Consider the following 16,496-nt stretch of genomic DNA (forward strand, 5'->3'; position numbering starts at 1 on the left):
AGTCCTTCAAAGTAATAAAAATCGCAGTGTTTGTCCAGCAAGTGGTATTTATAATAACCTGATTTTGACCCCAATTTTCACTTTTATGATAAATCCCAATTTGTTTTTGAAAAACACAAACAAAACAATGACTGCTAAGTATGTTTCCTCTAATACAGAGGAAGGAAATTTGGATCCCAATATTTACTAACATGTTTTTGCTGATACCAGTAAATATTTCCCCACATAATTGGGTATCTCGTAATCTGTATAACGTATTCTAACCAAATTCTAACATTTATGTGTAGCGACCCAAAACCAAGTTAATTTAATAACCAGGGTACGTGCTGACACTTTTGTGCATGTCAACATGGCTACTGTCGATGTCTGGAGATCGTAAGGAAGCTGGTTGGTTTGGAGCACGGATGCGTCTACTGGCCCGTTGCCATGGACATGCTCCCAAAAACTGACTGAATGTGTTGTCATGCAATCAGGACAACAGTCTGAAGCTGGACTCCAGGTCTGAAACCTTTGTCCTGTGTGTTAAGTCTGTCATTTTTTTGTTCATGCCAGTCTGGTGTTCAGTCACACCTGTCCTTTAGTCTGCTGATGGATCCAGTCAGTGAACTTGACCACCTGTGTGTAGACACCGGGACGGTTCAGCCTCGCACAGCCCTCACCCCAGCTCACGATCCCCGCCAGGAACCACCGTCTGCCTCGCTCCAGACACACCAACGGCCCTCCTGAGTCACCCTGGGTGCACAGATATGCACAGTGATACACATTCAGACGAACATACGTGAACATAAAGAAACATTTTACTGCTGTGGATTCATATTCGAGAGGACTTTGATAGCAGTTAGCTTCAGTTGAACATTCTGTTACTAGTAGCAACCGCTCCACAGTTCCATGGCAGTTACATTTGAACTGACATTGTTACATCCACCATTTTGTCAGACCTGTGACCAAACAAATATTGGCAGACATCTTTTATCTACTCCACAAATGTACATGTAGCTGCCTTTTTTAATATAGCTGTTTTGTGATTTGTTAACTAGCTATCTGCTAACCAAGCTAGCCATTATAGTAGCTGTTTGAGACTAATGTGTTGCTAATACAACATTTAACTGTTAGCTAAGCTAGCTAATTTAGCAACTGTTATGTGTTGTATGTTTATTGGATCAATTACTGTGATGTACTTCCTGTAGAGACTTAATGTTCATCTGCATTGGTGATACTTTGTTTCTTCCTGACATGAGGGACCATGTTTGCTTCAAGAAAAAAAAAATCAAAGGCAGTTGTATTTTTCCATAAAATCTGTACAGCAACACTGATGCACACGCTCACCTGGCAGGCGTCCACCCCTCCCTGCAGGTTCCCAGCGCACAGCATCCTGGGAGTGACAGCATCGTCATACAGCTTGTTACAAGTGTTCCTGTTGATGATCTTCACTGAGGCCTCTTGTAAGCGAGAGGCCAGTTCGCCTATAATTAAAACAAACACAAAGATCTAAGTTAGTTTCAAACCATCAGCAAGATCTAAAAACATACTTTTCGTAAACTAGCTCTGTAGTTTCATTAGATACTCTTGAACCGCTCTTACCGTCCTCCATGAGGACCCCCCAGCCTGTGACGTAGCAGCTGGTGCCTGTTGTGAAGCTGTGTGAGGGCGCGGGGACGCACACAGGCTGCACCAAGTCGTTGAAGAAGACGGGCGCACTGAGCTCGAGAAGGGCGATGTCGTAGTCAGAGGTGAACTGGTCGTACTGCGGGTGGAGGAGGATCCGGCGGATTGGTCTGGTGGCTGCTCCGTTATTCCCCGTAGTCATCACACGCATTCCCATGTAGGCTCGCCACGCACGAGCATCCGAGTATCTGCAGACACAACATGCGTGAAAACTCGTGAATTATGATTTTGATAATGAGGCTTTCAGGTGTCCTTCTTACTTAATTGCATCTGAGTCCTGGAAGCAGTGAGCTGCAGAGATGAGCCAGCGGCTGGAGACCAGTGTGGCTCCACAAACGTGGCCGTAGCGGTCCATCTGGAGGCTGACCTGCCATGGCCATGACCCCGCCCCAGCATCAGAGCCACCCACTATCTTAGTACGCTTCCTGGGCCTGGTGCCACAACCTGGGACACACAGGGAGACAGAGGAAGAGACAAAAATCAAATTCATTCAGTTTTTAGTCACAATTACACAAGTCTAAGGTTGAGTTTTGTGAGGGAGAACTTACCACAGCGCAGTTCATCAGAGCTGTCAAAGCAGTCTTTGACTCCATCACACTCAGGGTTAACTTTACTTACACACTTTCCGTTGGCACATTTGTATGAGGATGATGAGCAGCCTTTAAAGTCTGAAAAGAGTGAAAGTCATATTAGGCAGAGTGAAACAAAGGGCACCTAAAATAGAGAGAAAAGTACACTGAAATGCCATTAAGACTCACACGCTCTGGTACAGTTGAGTTCATCACTGCGGTCTTTGCAGTCAATAACACCGTCACACACGGAAGACTTTGGCAAACAGACCTTGTTGGGACACACGTGGTAACATTTACCTCCTGAAAACAAAGACATGAGCCTTGAATGATCAAAATACACACAAGCACACACACACACACACACACACGTGTGACACGATGGTGAGAGTCTACTCACCACAGTTGCCCTCTTCGCTGCTGTCAGCACATGAGCTCTGGCTCACACACTGGCTGCTCTGAGGCCTGCACTGGCCATTCCCACACAACACTTCACCTGGCCTGCAGGATGCTACATGTTTTACACATATATGCAAACATGCACACAGAAACACAAACACACACAAGTCTGAGTGTAGCAGGTTTACATCCACATTAGTATCCTGGTTTTGATCTTATTTGGGACATGATGTTTACATGGAACATGAGAAACCTGGTTATTCATGATCATAACAGCACCTTTTGTCAACTTGGTAGGTAGACAAATATAAAAAGCACAACACGGCAATATTTTGTCAAGCTAATAGAAATACAGTCCAGAAATCAGATTAAATGTTAAGAATAAAACAACGCGTAGGTCTTCAGGCAACAGACTTACAGCATCTAACCTCGTCCCGTCCATCTGAGCAGTCTTTCACTCCATCACACACCTTCCTCAGAGGGATGCAGCGTCCATCTCCACAGCGAAACTGCCGAGGACAGGCTGGAGACAGACAGGAAGGAAACTTGCGTGTACTTTCTTCGGCAGAGATGTGAACATGTGACTCTAACAAAAAGTCTTTTAAGCCTCTAGGCTAGTTATTTAGAACACATTCTTATGCTGCCCTTGTAAATAGCAACGGTGGAGTGAGATTTTACTTACTGCCCTCTGGAGAGAAGGCACGGTAGAGCAAGGAGAAGCCCTTGTGAGTGAGAGATTCATCCGAATGGAAGTGGAGGGAGAGAGGAGAGGAGTAGACTCGCTTTTTGCTGCTGTCTGAAACTGGATTGCACAGTCTAGATACAGAAGAGCAGAAACGTAAGGAATGTTCCTTTTAACTCAAACATGCAGCCACAAAAAACACGTCTTGAAGAATTATGACAGCTTCACAACTCACTTGACCCCTCCGATGTCCAGCCAGTCTTTCTCACAGCCGTCTGATGACGGGGAATCCTGAATGTCCATCGTCACGATCGTCATGGAGATCAGGTATCCTGGCAACGGCGCCTGATAAAGTAACCAAAGACGACAAAAGAAAGAGTTCACACGCTGGAATGTGGACGAGCCAAATAACAAAGGGATGATTCACTCGTTCATTCTCTTACTTTCTCTCTCTTATTCCACTGTTTCTAACACACACACTCATAAAATATGTATACATACGCTCTCATGTGGCTCACCCGTAGTGTCCAGGTGCAGTCTATGTTAGGAGGGTAATAGGAAGGGTAGTAGGGGGAGGAAATAGAGCCGTTCCAGGAGGAAATTGACCCGCCACAACCTGCAGGGGGAGATGGTGACACAGATAAGTGCACGGAATACACAATAACACCAAGGCAACTTTACTCTAATCAGTGGAAGTAAATCATTCCAGCACGAAGGCAGTAACATGAACATATCACACCAGTTTTGTAGTACTGTGTATGGTTCTGTCTGTTTGTGAGAGCACTCAAACCTGCTTTTGGGATGGCTTGGAAGTATGCTTTGAAGATTGCTCCATCCCTCTGTCTGCTGAAGGAGAAGGTCACCAGCATCACATTCCCAGAGGATGTCAGCTTCATGACAGGAGACGAACCCGAAACAGGCAGCCCACACCACCTGAGAGACGGGTAAATTAGTATAAATACAATATCTAAGTGAGACATATTACAGAGATGGCGTCAGTGCAGATGTCGTCACAGTAACTCCACAGATTAAAAGGCCATAAACTGTCTTGACCTGGCGATGATCTTGTTCTGTAATGGCAGTAAGAAGTCGTAGGCTGAGAGCTTGTGGGCGGTGCAGCTTCCTGGCGTGGCACCGTGCAGGGTGAGGATGACCAGTCGAACCACATGACCCGATGGCACACGAAGACGCCACTGATAGTACGGCTTCTTGGGACTCACAAGGCTCAGGGTGCGGTTGTTGCCATATTTGGCATAGAGGTCAAAGGACATCGCTAGAGAGAGGAAGTGATGGAAATATTTATTTTTATTATAATGTTGATGTACGTCACATTAGAAGTGCACTGCAATGAAAAGAACATAACAAAAATAGTTTAAATTCACTATAGCAGCAATCCAGACAGAGATCATCAATCAGCTGGATTAGGGCCAAGCCTTCGATGGGCCACGGCTCCACTAATATCTAACTCACCATTAGAGATCAGATCTTTAGGTTTTGTAATATAAAGTCGGAGGCGTGCTCTCCTCACCTTGGAAGCCAAGCTGCCACTTCCCACTCTGGATGCTGTTTGGATTCTTACTCTTGTCTGATTTTTCTTCGGATTCAAAGTCGTCAGGGTCTAAACCTACATGCACACGCAGCAGACGTCAAAATACTCAAATTCAGTACCACTCTAGAGCAACACAGGTATATAAAGCCACATTATTAATACTGAACAATAATATTAATTCAAAATGAATAAAACATGGGTAAAATATTTATAAAGCAAAGGGTTAGCTGTTAATTACTTACTTCTATTTGAAATGTAATGGTATGTTAAGTATTTGTAGGGTTTTTAATTCATGTATATTACGTGTTAATCTGCATATTGCTGAAACTACAGAGGCCAAAGGTTTTAGACAGAAAAAACTACATGTGTAGATACAGTGTGAGTGTGATTAATGCGCATGTACTGTATGTATGCAAACTACAGTGAGAGCTTCTACCCAGCAGGTGGAGCATGTTGTCATCCTGCTCCATGTAGTAGCGCTGCTCGTTGCGGCCGTCCCGCAGCACCTTGTTGCTGCCAGGGAGCCTGCGCTGCAGCCTCTCTGGACTGGACCTCCGGATCGCTGTTGCAACGTCGTCCGGGGCGGAGAATTTACTCCAGTAGAAGACGTTGAGCCCTTCCGCTCCTTCACTGTCACACAAAAGGTTTTACAATGTTGCTATTCTGCAGGGCACATACAGCTGAGCATGGTGTTGCCATGCAGATTCTGCACCTTTCAGTTTGTCAGCAGGCGTTTTGTTAGTGCAGCATACCTGAAGGCAGTAATTCCTGAGTGCAGGTAGTAAGAGCTCCACGGCGAGGCCTCGTAGAGATCTGAGAACTGTTTTTAAAAAGACAAAAAGGAGGGTTGACCACGTACTGTACAGTACTGTAGGTGTGACATCACAGTGGTGCAAGTGAGGTCACTTTTCCCGTGTAAGCAACACATGAACACACCTGATCGAACATGAAGCCTGAGTTCAACAAAAGCATTGTTCTTGTGTGTGTGTGTGTGTGTGCCAAACTCTGCATGTGTGTATGATGACTTTGAGCAGCACAGAGCTCCATTGTGACTCTGCTGTGTAGAGGTAGGACCCTGGGTGGTATGGACTCCTGGCCTTGAGCTCACCTGTTCTTTAATGAGCAGATGGCTGCACAGATACTGTGACCACTTTACAAGCCTGCTAACTCACCCTCACAGCTGATTACAGGGGCATTACACTATGTCACTGCAGATTTTTGGGGGGGATTTCCACCAATCAATTCACCATTTCTCCACAGCTCAGCAAGAATGTCCAGCCATAAATCTGACCTTTTGCTCCAAATCCTAATTCCACCTCTCATATCTCTGTCCTGCTCCCAATCCTTCTGGCATCCCAACCTGCCCTACTGCCCTGTCTCTCCCTCTCAAGCGCAGCGTCAAAGCGACGTTCTCCACCTCTCTGTAGTGTACGCCGCACAGAGTGGCTGATTGTGTGAAAGCCACACAGACAATGTTTTTATTGAAGGCCTGCTCTTCCTCTCACTCTCGCTGCCTGGGCCTAGCCGGGCTCACAAATGCCGGGCTTGTCCTCAGCCCTGAAAGGGCCCTGTCCCAGGGGGTCTCGGGAGCTCGCACACACACTGTGCCCAGCTCCTGTTTCAGCTTTACATTTAACACCACCAGAGAGAGACAGAGAGAGGGACAGAAAAGAGGAAAGTGGTGTGCAGAAAGGAGAGAGAGAGAGAGAGGAGGACAAAGCCGATCAAGAGAAAAGCAAACGAATAAGAATGCAAAGACAGACAACAAGAGAGGAGAGTGGTAAGTGGAAAAGAAGGCAGCAGTGTTTTGAAAGCGCAGCATAAAAGGCACTAGCAGGCTGCTGCAGTGAACCATATCAAGGTTAGAGCAGCAACATCAGCTTCAGCCCAGAGCGAGACGGTCGAGCAGCACTCTACAGTGTCATTCAGAGGAAAGGCAGTGACGGACAAGTCCACCGTTTCCACTTACATAATGGTTCAAAGCCTGAGCCTGCAGGCGGAACTGAGGGGAGGTGGAGTCAGTCAGCTCTGAGGTGAAGCTCAGGTTTGGGAACTCCACGCTGCCACCGAGGAAGAACACTGAGGAGGGCGGAGCTGGAGAGGAGGAGGTAGAGATTTGAGACAGGTGCATTTGTGTGACTGTGGGTCAAAATAAACCCATTTTAAGGACACGAGAAGTCTGAGAAATGTCTAAAACACCACAGCAGGTCTGTACTCACATGTTAAGAAGTGGAGAGTCAGTGCAATGGCGGCAGTGAAGGGAAAGAAAGGCAGGAGACCTAACATCCATCTTCTCCAGGAGCCATAGGCTGGAGCTCGCCCCCCCTCCACCTTCTGCTCTGCCTGCTCCTCAGGCTTCGTGGGGGGGCTCAGTGACTGGGTGGGCTCCTTCAAGTCCCCCTCTCCCTTCCAGAGACAAGGACATGACTCAAATATCATACCAGCTTTTTATGTCTGCGCTCAAGTGGCTTCTAATTGTCTGGGTTTTATCTTTATGTGACCAAGGCAGAGGGGCGATAAAGAAAACAGCCTATCTGCCAAAATCAATGAGACATAGATTTTTTTATGGCTGAGCAGACACTGATTTAGTGAGAGCAACGGTGAGCATCTCTGAGCTGAAAGGATCTCCTTAAACATTTAAGGGGTTGGCAGGATTCCCCGGGGGAGCAGACAAAGCGTGGCTGGAGGAGTCTGCTTTCCCACGGCCTGGCTCTGCGGTGTCAGCACTCAATCAAGTGTCTCACCCCGACGTGGACATTCATGAGAAAGAGACCAACACACCCCCAGAGACGGATTTTACACTTAAGATGAAGCACGGCTAAGTCGGCTTGAGAAGTTCTGATTCTTATGCATCCAAAAAAGTCCCCAAAGTTAAATAAACAGTGATTTAGATGATAGAGAGAACATACTGAGATAATAGTTCTTGCAGACAGCAAAGTCCCGTTTGGCACCGTCTTTTAGGCGCAATGAAAAGAGCTCAGTGGTGTCTTACCTGTGCAGCGGAGCAGCCTGAGTGTCCATGCCCGGAGACGCAGTACACTTCGCAAGTTTTGCTTTTGGGGAGAGTCCTCATAGCACTGTCCCGTTCAGCTCCGGAGAGGCGATATGCAACAATACCTCAGGCATAGAAACGATGGAGAGAGAGGAAACCCCCGCTGTCGCTTCCTTTGGAGAAAAAAAAAGGCGCAGAAATCCGACCTGAGCGGCTCGGATGCGGCGGGGCATTCACCGCCTCCCGTTCACCTGAACTGTGCGGCAGGTGTCACACGGAGCCCCAGAATGCAGCGCGGGGGACAATGAGCCCACTATGAAAGGGTCCGATCCGCACAACCATCCGCGCGACAGATATTGTGGGCAAACTTTCCTAGCTGTGTATGCGCGAGTAAAGCTAGGAGGGACAAAAGGGGTGCTTGAGGGGAAACGTGTGCGAGGTATTACAATTGGAGCTTGGTTGCTGCGCCCTTGGGTGCAAGACGGAAAACCTGCAATTACAAAACCGGCACCAAACTTGTCCATTGGGAGGCTGTAACAGGACATAACATGAGCGTACAGTCTCAGACTTGGAAGGAGGAACGCAGCAAAGATATCTTAAGAGAATTAAAGTCTTTCCAGGCAATTTATTTTCTGTTTGCTTTGGTGTCACACATTACTACCTTGTAATATCAGTAAAAGGCAGATATTGAAATGAAACACTCAGTACATAATGTTCATGTATCTGATGATGCTTTTATTATTTGGTGTGAGCGACAGAATATTTAAACATCTGCTGGCAGTGGATGAATAAGATATCATGTCAGCTGATATGGCTGTAGATCCAGGAGGTGAACTTGTTGACCCTGGTGTAGACCCCAGGCAGGTTTGGTCTGCCACAGCCCGCCCCCCAGCTGACAATGCCGATCAGGAACCAGCGACCCCCGCCTGGAGCCTGACAGGACAGAGGACCCCCTGAGTCGCCCTGAGACACAAAGAGTGCAACTGAGTGAAAAAGTTTACAGCAACGTTTAATGCTTCACACCTACTACAGTATAAATTAAAAAGCAGGTGATTCAGTCAGATGTGAGCTCACCCTGCAGGCGTCCCGCTCTCCAGAGGGGACCCCGGCACACAGCATGCGTGGTGAGACAGGTCCGTAGCTCTTCTTGCACTCAGTCTGGCTCAGTAGGGACACCTCTGCTTTCTGCAGCACTGAGGGCAGCACTTTGTCTGCAGGGGGGCCAATATGACAGAAGCAGTATGACAGCAGTAGATCAGAGGAAAGATAAAGACACTGAAGACAACCAGTTGCATCATGATCAGCAGGTAATTTAAGTGTCTGCAGTATTTTTAATTGCCTTGGCTGTCCTTGACAGTTTATGAGATGCATATTGACAAAGGTAGAAAGGTTCAAGGCTCAGGAAATGGCTCAGATTCCTCTCAGTAATGTGGTTTAGTATGGCGTAAGGTTTAGTTTAAGAGTTGGATTTAAATGTGCAAAAGATGGGCGAGTGTCCATTGCTTATATATATGAAGCAAAGATGGAACACAAAAAATTCAGCAGGAACTGTCACACATATAGAAACAAGGTGCGATTCTCAGAGAAAAACAGGGTCTGAGGACACGTGGCTGGAGGGAGATGTGGGACACAAACCAAATTACAGTGACAAACCCCCTTAAGGATATCAGTTATTTTAACGTATATAAGTCACTGAGCTTTATATTAGGTATTGCTCACCCTCCTCGGAGCGGTATCCCCACCCGGTAACCCAGCAGCGGTGGCTGTCGGTGACCGTGTGGGAGGGGGGTGGCAGGCACACAGGCTGGATCAGTGGGCTGAGGGACGGAGGCCAGGGCTTCTTCAGCTGCAGCAGGGCGATGTCATAGTCGAACGTGTATGCGTTATAATACTCGTGCACCACGATTCGCTGGATCTCTGCCACGTGTTTGGCACTGCCCTGAGTCAGCATGCCGAGGTGGGCGCTCCAGTGACGTGGGTCAGACAGCCTGGGAGAGTCAGAGGTCAGATGATACTGTATCTAATAAATCTTGATTGATAGTTCAGAAAATCAAAAGCCTTTTCACTGATTATGTATTAATTACCAGATGAACAAATAAAAAAACATGTTTTGACAAATTGACATCATTATCACCTGGTATTGATATTTAAAGTTTAATAATATTTTTACCTAATGAGGTGAATTACTAGTAATATAAAAAAGTAATTATTGCATTTTCCTTTTACTTAAATTTAAGTAAATAAAACATTTCATTGCTTTATTCTACACAAATTTAAATATTTGAATATTTGTTTATACATTTCAACTGCATTTCATTGTGCAATCCTGTATTGTATACTGACAAAAAGCTTGAACCATGTCCACACGAAGACATAACCTGCGACGGGTGCCCAAAAGGACAGGAACCACTGCGTTATCAGTAACTGCAGGCCTGCTGCCATTACAGTGATCATATAACAATAACAGAATATTGTTAATCAGTTAATCAGAGCGACTGACCTTTCCTTGCTGAAGCAGTGTGCTGCTGAGATAAGCCAATCAGAGGAGAGGACGGAAGCACCACAGTAGAGGTTTCCAGAGAAGTGGAGGCTGACCTGCCACGGCCACTCCCCCTCCACAGAGTTATCTCCACCCACAATACGTGAAGGGCCTGCAGATGAACCTGCCTTCATCGCCAACGAGGGACGACCACACGCTGAGGAGAACACAGGGATGGATTTTGTTGTTATACCGGTTATATCACATACTGTATATATGGACACGTTTGTAACAGATACAAAACAATACATGTTATTACTATTATTGTTATTATTATTATTGCTGTTTATAGATGTGTGCCTGTATCAGTGTGAGTGTACAGTATGAGTGTGTGTTTGTACCCCTACATAACCACTATGCTGATACGCTGAGTCATCACCATGACAGACAGGTCTGCTGCTGCTTTATTAAAAAGTAGAGCTTTGACGTGTGTGTACATGTGTGCCCAGTATCAGTGAGTGATCAAAGACAAGCCTGTTCCCATCACCTTGAGACCCCATCATGATAAAATAACAGCAAACAGAGAAAGCTATTACAGCTGGGTCACCTCAGTGCTGCAGGTCAGCAGGTTTGGAGCACGCTGCCCAGTGGATTATAAAATAATAACAGCTTTCTCATGAAGCCACATAAAGGGTCTGGCAGAGAACTGGTAGAATAATCACTACGCATCAAGTGCTTCATTAAGAAACAATTCAGGTGGGAACAAAACTGTGGCTCATGTTGAGTTGGTAAATAATTGAGCTGGTCTTTATTTTAGTGAACAACAACTTGACGGCGTGTTCAGGCAGCGTCCTACAGTTATGATGGTAGTTGAGGTGGAGGAAACAGCATTTTAACATCGTCTTACTTAAACAATTCAACATATATTTGGTCGAAACTGGATGTTTAAATGTTAAATAACAGAACAGTTTCAGCACACTTCTGAGCTATTCAAAATGTTTAATTCTTGAGTGAATTAATTCCATCATTCAGAGTGCACATATAGTGTCTCACAAAAAGTAAATAGTTTTGCACCATTGCATCATATCACATGTTGGCATTGGAGTCACTTTAAAAATGTCAAATTGCTAAATTTATTTGAAGACAAAGGGGGTTGATGTGGGATTATATATTAAAAAATCTGTAGAGATACTATTGAAAAATATTGTTTTGTCTCTTGGCTGCGACTTGAGGATGTGCACATGGAGCAGGTGATGCAGAGAGCTCACCACAGTCGGCCTCATCACTGTGGTCCTGACAGTCATGAACACCATCGCACTTTGCGTTCTTCTTCAGGATGCAGGAGCCACTGTTGCATTGATACCTGACTGCAGAGCAGGTTGTTTCTGACAAAAGCAGAGAACATATTGATATTATTAGTGGTTAAAGGGTGAAGGGGTATACATATTGCACAATTTTTTTCTCAAATTCATACCCTGAGTACAGTTGATCTCATCTATTCCGTTAGTGCAGTCTGTCTCTCCATTGCATACAAACAAAGGATGCAGAGGACTGTTGCCTCCACAGTTCTTTGTGGGCCTCGCTGTGAAGATACGCAACATTTTTCCATGACTAATTCCTCAGGCAAATATATCTAGACTTCGCAGTACCATTTGTAAAAGGCAGAGCAATCAAAATGTCACACTGTCCTGAAACAACCAGTATTATGTAACTTCGACAACTTACAGCAGAAGACCTCGTCACTCTCATCCTGGCAGTCATCCAGGCCATCGCAGCGCCGACTCTTCTCCACACACAGTCCTGTGGAGCACAGGAAGTGGCTCTCTGGACAGGCTGGTGTACGCATTAGTAGGGAAAAAGATGTTACAATAGAGAAAGAGAAATATAACTAAATCCTTTAGTTTCCTGCTTTATTTCTACTCTAGTGACTGTAGGAAGCAAAAAAAAAAAGGTGTTCCACTAACACGTCTGTGTTTACATTCTTTTTCACATGAAGTTGCAAAATGTCCAATACATTTATGTCTATTGTTTCAGTGTTTTCTCTCTGTAAAGTATATTGTATATTTTAGACTCCACAAAGTCATTAACTCACATCCACAATGAAGAACAATGAAACACCTATGATCGCTCATTTCCTACTGTGTATCCTGGCTGTTATAATGAGTCATGCTCTGGCCCCTGCAGTGCTTACGCTGGCTGACGTTGTAGCTGCTGTAAGACGCCTGGAAAGGCTGAGCAGAGTTACGTGAGCTGCAGCGAAACACCACCTCTGGGCTGTGGTCAGCAATCCGAAACACAGTGCGGTGTCCCACGTAGGTGCCACAGAAACTGTGGGAAGAAAGCAACCTAATTCATCTGCCAAGACAATCTCTATCTATGATTGCAGATATTTGTAAAAATTGACAATATTATGTGAAATCTACGTAGCTATACCCACATACATGATTTCATTGACCTTCCACCAGCCCTGGTCACAGGCCTTCAGGTCCTTTGGTTTCAATACATAGTTCTGAAACTGCAGAGCAACTCCTAACGCACTGTTAGGGGTCTAGAATAAAAAAACAAGAACAGAATTCACGATCAATAAAAGCTTTTTTAAGTCATCAGTGAAGAAGAAATTCACCCACAGTTTCACAAGTCGTGTGTGTGCTCTACCTCAAACTTCCAGGTGCAGGAGCACTGTGGGGGCAGAAGGCTGGGGTGGAAGGGGCTGTAGATCTGACCAGTGATGTCAGACTCTAGCTGGGTCTCAATTTGAGACATACACACTGAGAGAGAGAGAGTGAGACCGACTAAAGGAATATACTTTCACTCCCCAGCCAATACTGTATGTTGCACAGCTTTGTTGCTTATACCAGTTGTTCCCAATCTGGGGGCTGGGACACACAAAGTAGTCTCAAGATAAATCTGGAGGTGTCAGACGATCAGAAATTAAATAGGGGAGAGGTGAAAACATATTTCTTATATGCAAAATTATGTTTATTTTCTCTGACTTCTATACTTGTTCCTTTTTTCTTGCGAAATCGTAGGTAGTTTTACCCCTACAGGCCTCCGGATTACATTTGAGAAGGGAATAATCGCTTTGATGCTAGACATATTAAATCTGTGTGGAGGTGTCACTTACAGGCATTACTTCGTTTTACGTGGACATAAGCCAAAAAGGTTGGGAACCACTGGCATATAAGATAACCAGGTAAATGTGGCATACTTTCTTCAGCGATGGCCTCAAAGTGTCCTCTGAAGCTCTTGTTGCCATTAGTCATCCTGAAGGACAGCAACATGACATTTGAGGTAGACACCAGGGAGAAGGAGCTGGACACTGGCTCACACAGCCTGCAGCACCAGAGATACACATCAGCATATGCAATGTTTTAAAGAACTTAGACAAATACAGTGACGTATGGCAAGAAGCTTTTAGAACTGCTTGCAACAGGCCCGTCTAATCACATAAGGAGAGAAATGAGCCGTCTAATGGAAGCTACACACTCACCTGTGCAGAATGCGCCCTCTCATGGGCAGCAGAGCATCGTACACTATCAGGGCATCACTCACACAGTCGCTGGGCTCGATGAGGAACGAGGTGACGGTCAGACGGATCAGAGAGCCAGGGACAGCGGTTAGCTTTACATGGCAACTCACACCGCCCCATGATGAAAAGACATTTAAAGGGACGCTGGCTCCAGGAAGGTTGGCATACAGCTTATCCACACACTGTGAGCCTGTGAGGAGAGAGAAAAAAAACTCAGACACACAATATGGCATACGGTGTAACTTTTATTACAGCTAATTTAAATATTATCGCCTACCTGCTCCATTTGATGAATAATCTGATCGCTGAACAGCTGCAAGAAGACACAATAATCAATCTCTGCATTGACAAACGCACTTAGGGTGCTTGTGTAAACACTCTGACGCACCATTGATGAGGATGGAGTCTATATCTACTGGGAGACCCAACAGGTAGCCCACAGAGGTCCTGTTCTTCAGGCTGGTGTGGACAGAGTCCCTGAAAATGGCTCCTACACACTCCTCACACACTGCCGGGCTCTTTAGCCGAGGGACCACAAACACCATCCAGAAATGAACCAGCACACCGCCTTTGTTGTTGTTACTGGGTGAATGAAACAGAGTTCACAGTAAAACTTTAAAAACAGGGTGTATTGCTTGGTCATGCTTGAAACTGGAAGCAGAAACTAAATCACAAACATCAGCTTTTCTCTCTGTGATGATGGTGACTAACAGGGCCGCTGTACCTGAGGTCTGAAATGACAGCTTGCTTGTAGAGTCTGGCCACCGAGGACATCTTGTACACATTGCTCACCTACGAGACACCAGCAATTAACATTAAGACTTTCTCAAATCTCATGTTCAGCACTAACCGTCGTGGAAATAACAGGGTTACACCGATACATACCACATGCTGTATTTTGTTTGCCATGGATACAAACTCATGGGACTCTGCCTGGCGGTACTCTGGGATAAACTCCACGTTGGCAACACGGAACATTCCAGCAAAATACACTCCACTGTTGCTTTCCCTGCGAACTAAGGAAATAAAGTCAAAGTATGCATTATACAGTGCAGTTTCAATGTAATGTAGATGTATACCAACAACCAACTAACCATGAAATCAGATCCGATACATAAAAAAAGTACTATGTACAATAGCTGGTTAAAAAAAAAGCATTAGTATTGTGATTTTGCTCTGGAAATATATTGATTTATCAATGTTTGTGGTATTGAAGTTTAAGAATCCTTCCACTTACATATGAAGACCCACAGCAGCGACCACGTGATAACCACCACCACAAACACCACCGCTGTGATGATGACGGCAAGGTGCGGGATGTTCAACAGACGGGTCCAAAGCCTCTTGAGTCCCTTGGGCTTCCGTCTAGTCTTCCTGTACTTCCTGCAGAGCTTCTGCAGAGTGTGGTCAACTGTGGCCACCTCCACCGACACATCTGCAATCTACAGCCAGGGAGGGGGACACGTTCATACTGTGCATGCAAAAGTGCCATCGTGGCAGCAGTAAATTTGACTTGCCCTTTCAAATTGTCACTTCAATCCGTGTGGATTCTAATAGGGATGTGGTTAATGACGCTGGAATGATATGAAAAGCACAAACAAGTGTCTCTTGATACTGTAGATCCCTCACCAAGTGTATCAGTGTCGGGACAAAAGGGCACAAGAGAGCGATTCTGATTCTCTTTGAGAGCCATAAGTAGGTTACATTACCATAGAAACATCAAGAGGGCATAACCCTGCTGCTACCATTCTCCTCTTATCACTGTACCTTGTCCAGGTCAGCCAGTTTACATTACAGCAGGCTGAACAATATGCTAATCAACCCTGAATGCACAGAGAGACATGGGTGAGCAAGTGTTCAAGGTCTTCATTACATCACAGCGTCCACTGAAAGATCTTCAATGTTCATAAAGTTAAACCCATTTGGCTGTTTATCTGCCAACAATGATGTACGCTTGTGTCTACTGGTAATGTTGCTCCATTACTGGTCACTTTAGCTTGTGAAGGGGAATGCCTAACAGTAACTCCATCAGACGCAGCGCTCGGCACTCATTGAGTTACCCAGCGCACATATATTATTCATTCAGTGTCATCCCATACTGTGCAAGTGGCACTTAATCCATCACAAGTTAGCAGGATATAGATTCCCACAGGGAAAAAAAAGTTAATCTATTTTACACATTTAATCAAGCAACATGACAAAACATGCGACTTAAAGGTTTTGATGTGTAAACACAATCTTCAGGGTTTCATCTGGAGAAACAGCTATATTCCTGATTAAAATGCAGCTGAAGGATTTAAAATCCTGTACAGTTTTGGTCACAGTAGAAGTATAACACTATGTTAAGGATATATCTTACTCACACTGGCAGCATCCTGTTGAGATGCATCATCATCTCCGCTCGTCTGCTTGTTCTCCTCGCGCTCTGTGCCCATGACACAGGCATCCCTTCAAGCCTCTATCATCTAATTCCTGATTTCTGGTTTTGAAGATCCATTCTCTTTTCCTCCAGAGCAAAAACTGCCTTTAAAAAACAGCAGCAGACACACAAAACTGTGTAGAGCCACACGACACACTGTTTGGATGCACAGTCGACAGGTGTGTGAAACCAGATCCTTCAGCACAGGAGAAA

At 45.3% G+C, this 16,496-nt stretch overlaps 2 protein-coding genes across 2 annotated transcripts; both read right to left on the bottom strand.

The window, feature by feature from the left end:
• Nucleotides 1–564: 564 nt before the first annotated feature.
• LOC139304471 (suppressor of tumorigenicity 14 protein) lies at nucleotides 565–7,937 on the bottom strand. Its single transcript, XM_070928402.1, has 19 exons — nucleotides 7,857–7,937; nucleotides 7,084–7,264; nucleotides 6,834–6,958; nucleotides 5,617–5,684; nucleotides 5,301–5,494; nucleotides 4,844–4,939; nucleotides 4,369–4,588; nucleotides 4,106–4,248; nucleotides 3,834–3,931; nucleotides 3,551–3,660; nucleotides 3,316–3,449; nucleotides 3,052–3,156; nucleotides 2,635–2,745; nucleotides 2,424–2,537; nucleotides 2,214–2,333; nucleotides 1,926–2,109; nucleotides 1,582–1,853; nucleotides 1,327–1,463; nucleotides 565–732 (listed from the first exon to the last, which is right to left on the bottom strand). Exons 1-19 carry the CDS (start codon nucleotides 7,935–7,937, stop codon nucleotides 565–567), a joined length of 2,661 nt encoding a protein of 886 aa, XP_070784503.1.
• Nucleotides 7,938–8,583: 646 nt separating this feature from the next.
• On the bottom strand, nucleotides 8,584–16,299 carry tmprss7 (transmembrane serine protease 7). The gene is made up of 18 exons (XM_070928403.1): nucleotides 16,228–16,299; nucleotides 15,102–15,306; nucleotides 14,750–14,880; nucleotides 14,589–14,656; nucleotides 14,253–14,446; nucleotides 14,142–14,177; nucleotides 13,826–14,054; nucleotides 13,544–13,668; nucleotides 12,991–13,103; nucleotides 12,777–12,883; nucleotides 12,527–12,663; nucleotides 12,061–12,168; nucleotides 11,810–11,917; nucleotides 11,604–11,720; nucleotides 10,357–10,552; nucleotides 9,576–9,844; nucleotides 8,931–9,067; nucleotides 8,584–8,819 (listed from the first exon to the last, which is right to left on the bottom strand). Exons 1-18 carry the CDS (start codon nucleotides 16,297–16,299, stop codon nucleotides 8,658–8,660), a joined length of 2,514 nt encoding a protein of 837 aa, XP_070784504.1. The 3' UTR covers nucleotides 8,584–8,657.
• Between the last annotated feature and the right edge of the window lie 197 nt (nucleotides 16,300–16,496).

This window comes from Enoplosus armatus, chromosome 21 (genome assembly GCF_043641665.1).
Source record: "Enoplosus armatus isolate fEnoArm2 chromosome 21, fEnoArm2.hap1, whole genome shotgun sequence".
Taxonomy (NCBI): domain Eukaryota; kingdom Metazoa; phylum Chordata; class Actinopteri; order Centrarchiformes; family Enoplosidae; genus Enoplosus; species Enoplosus armatus.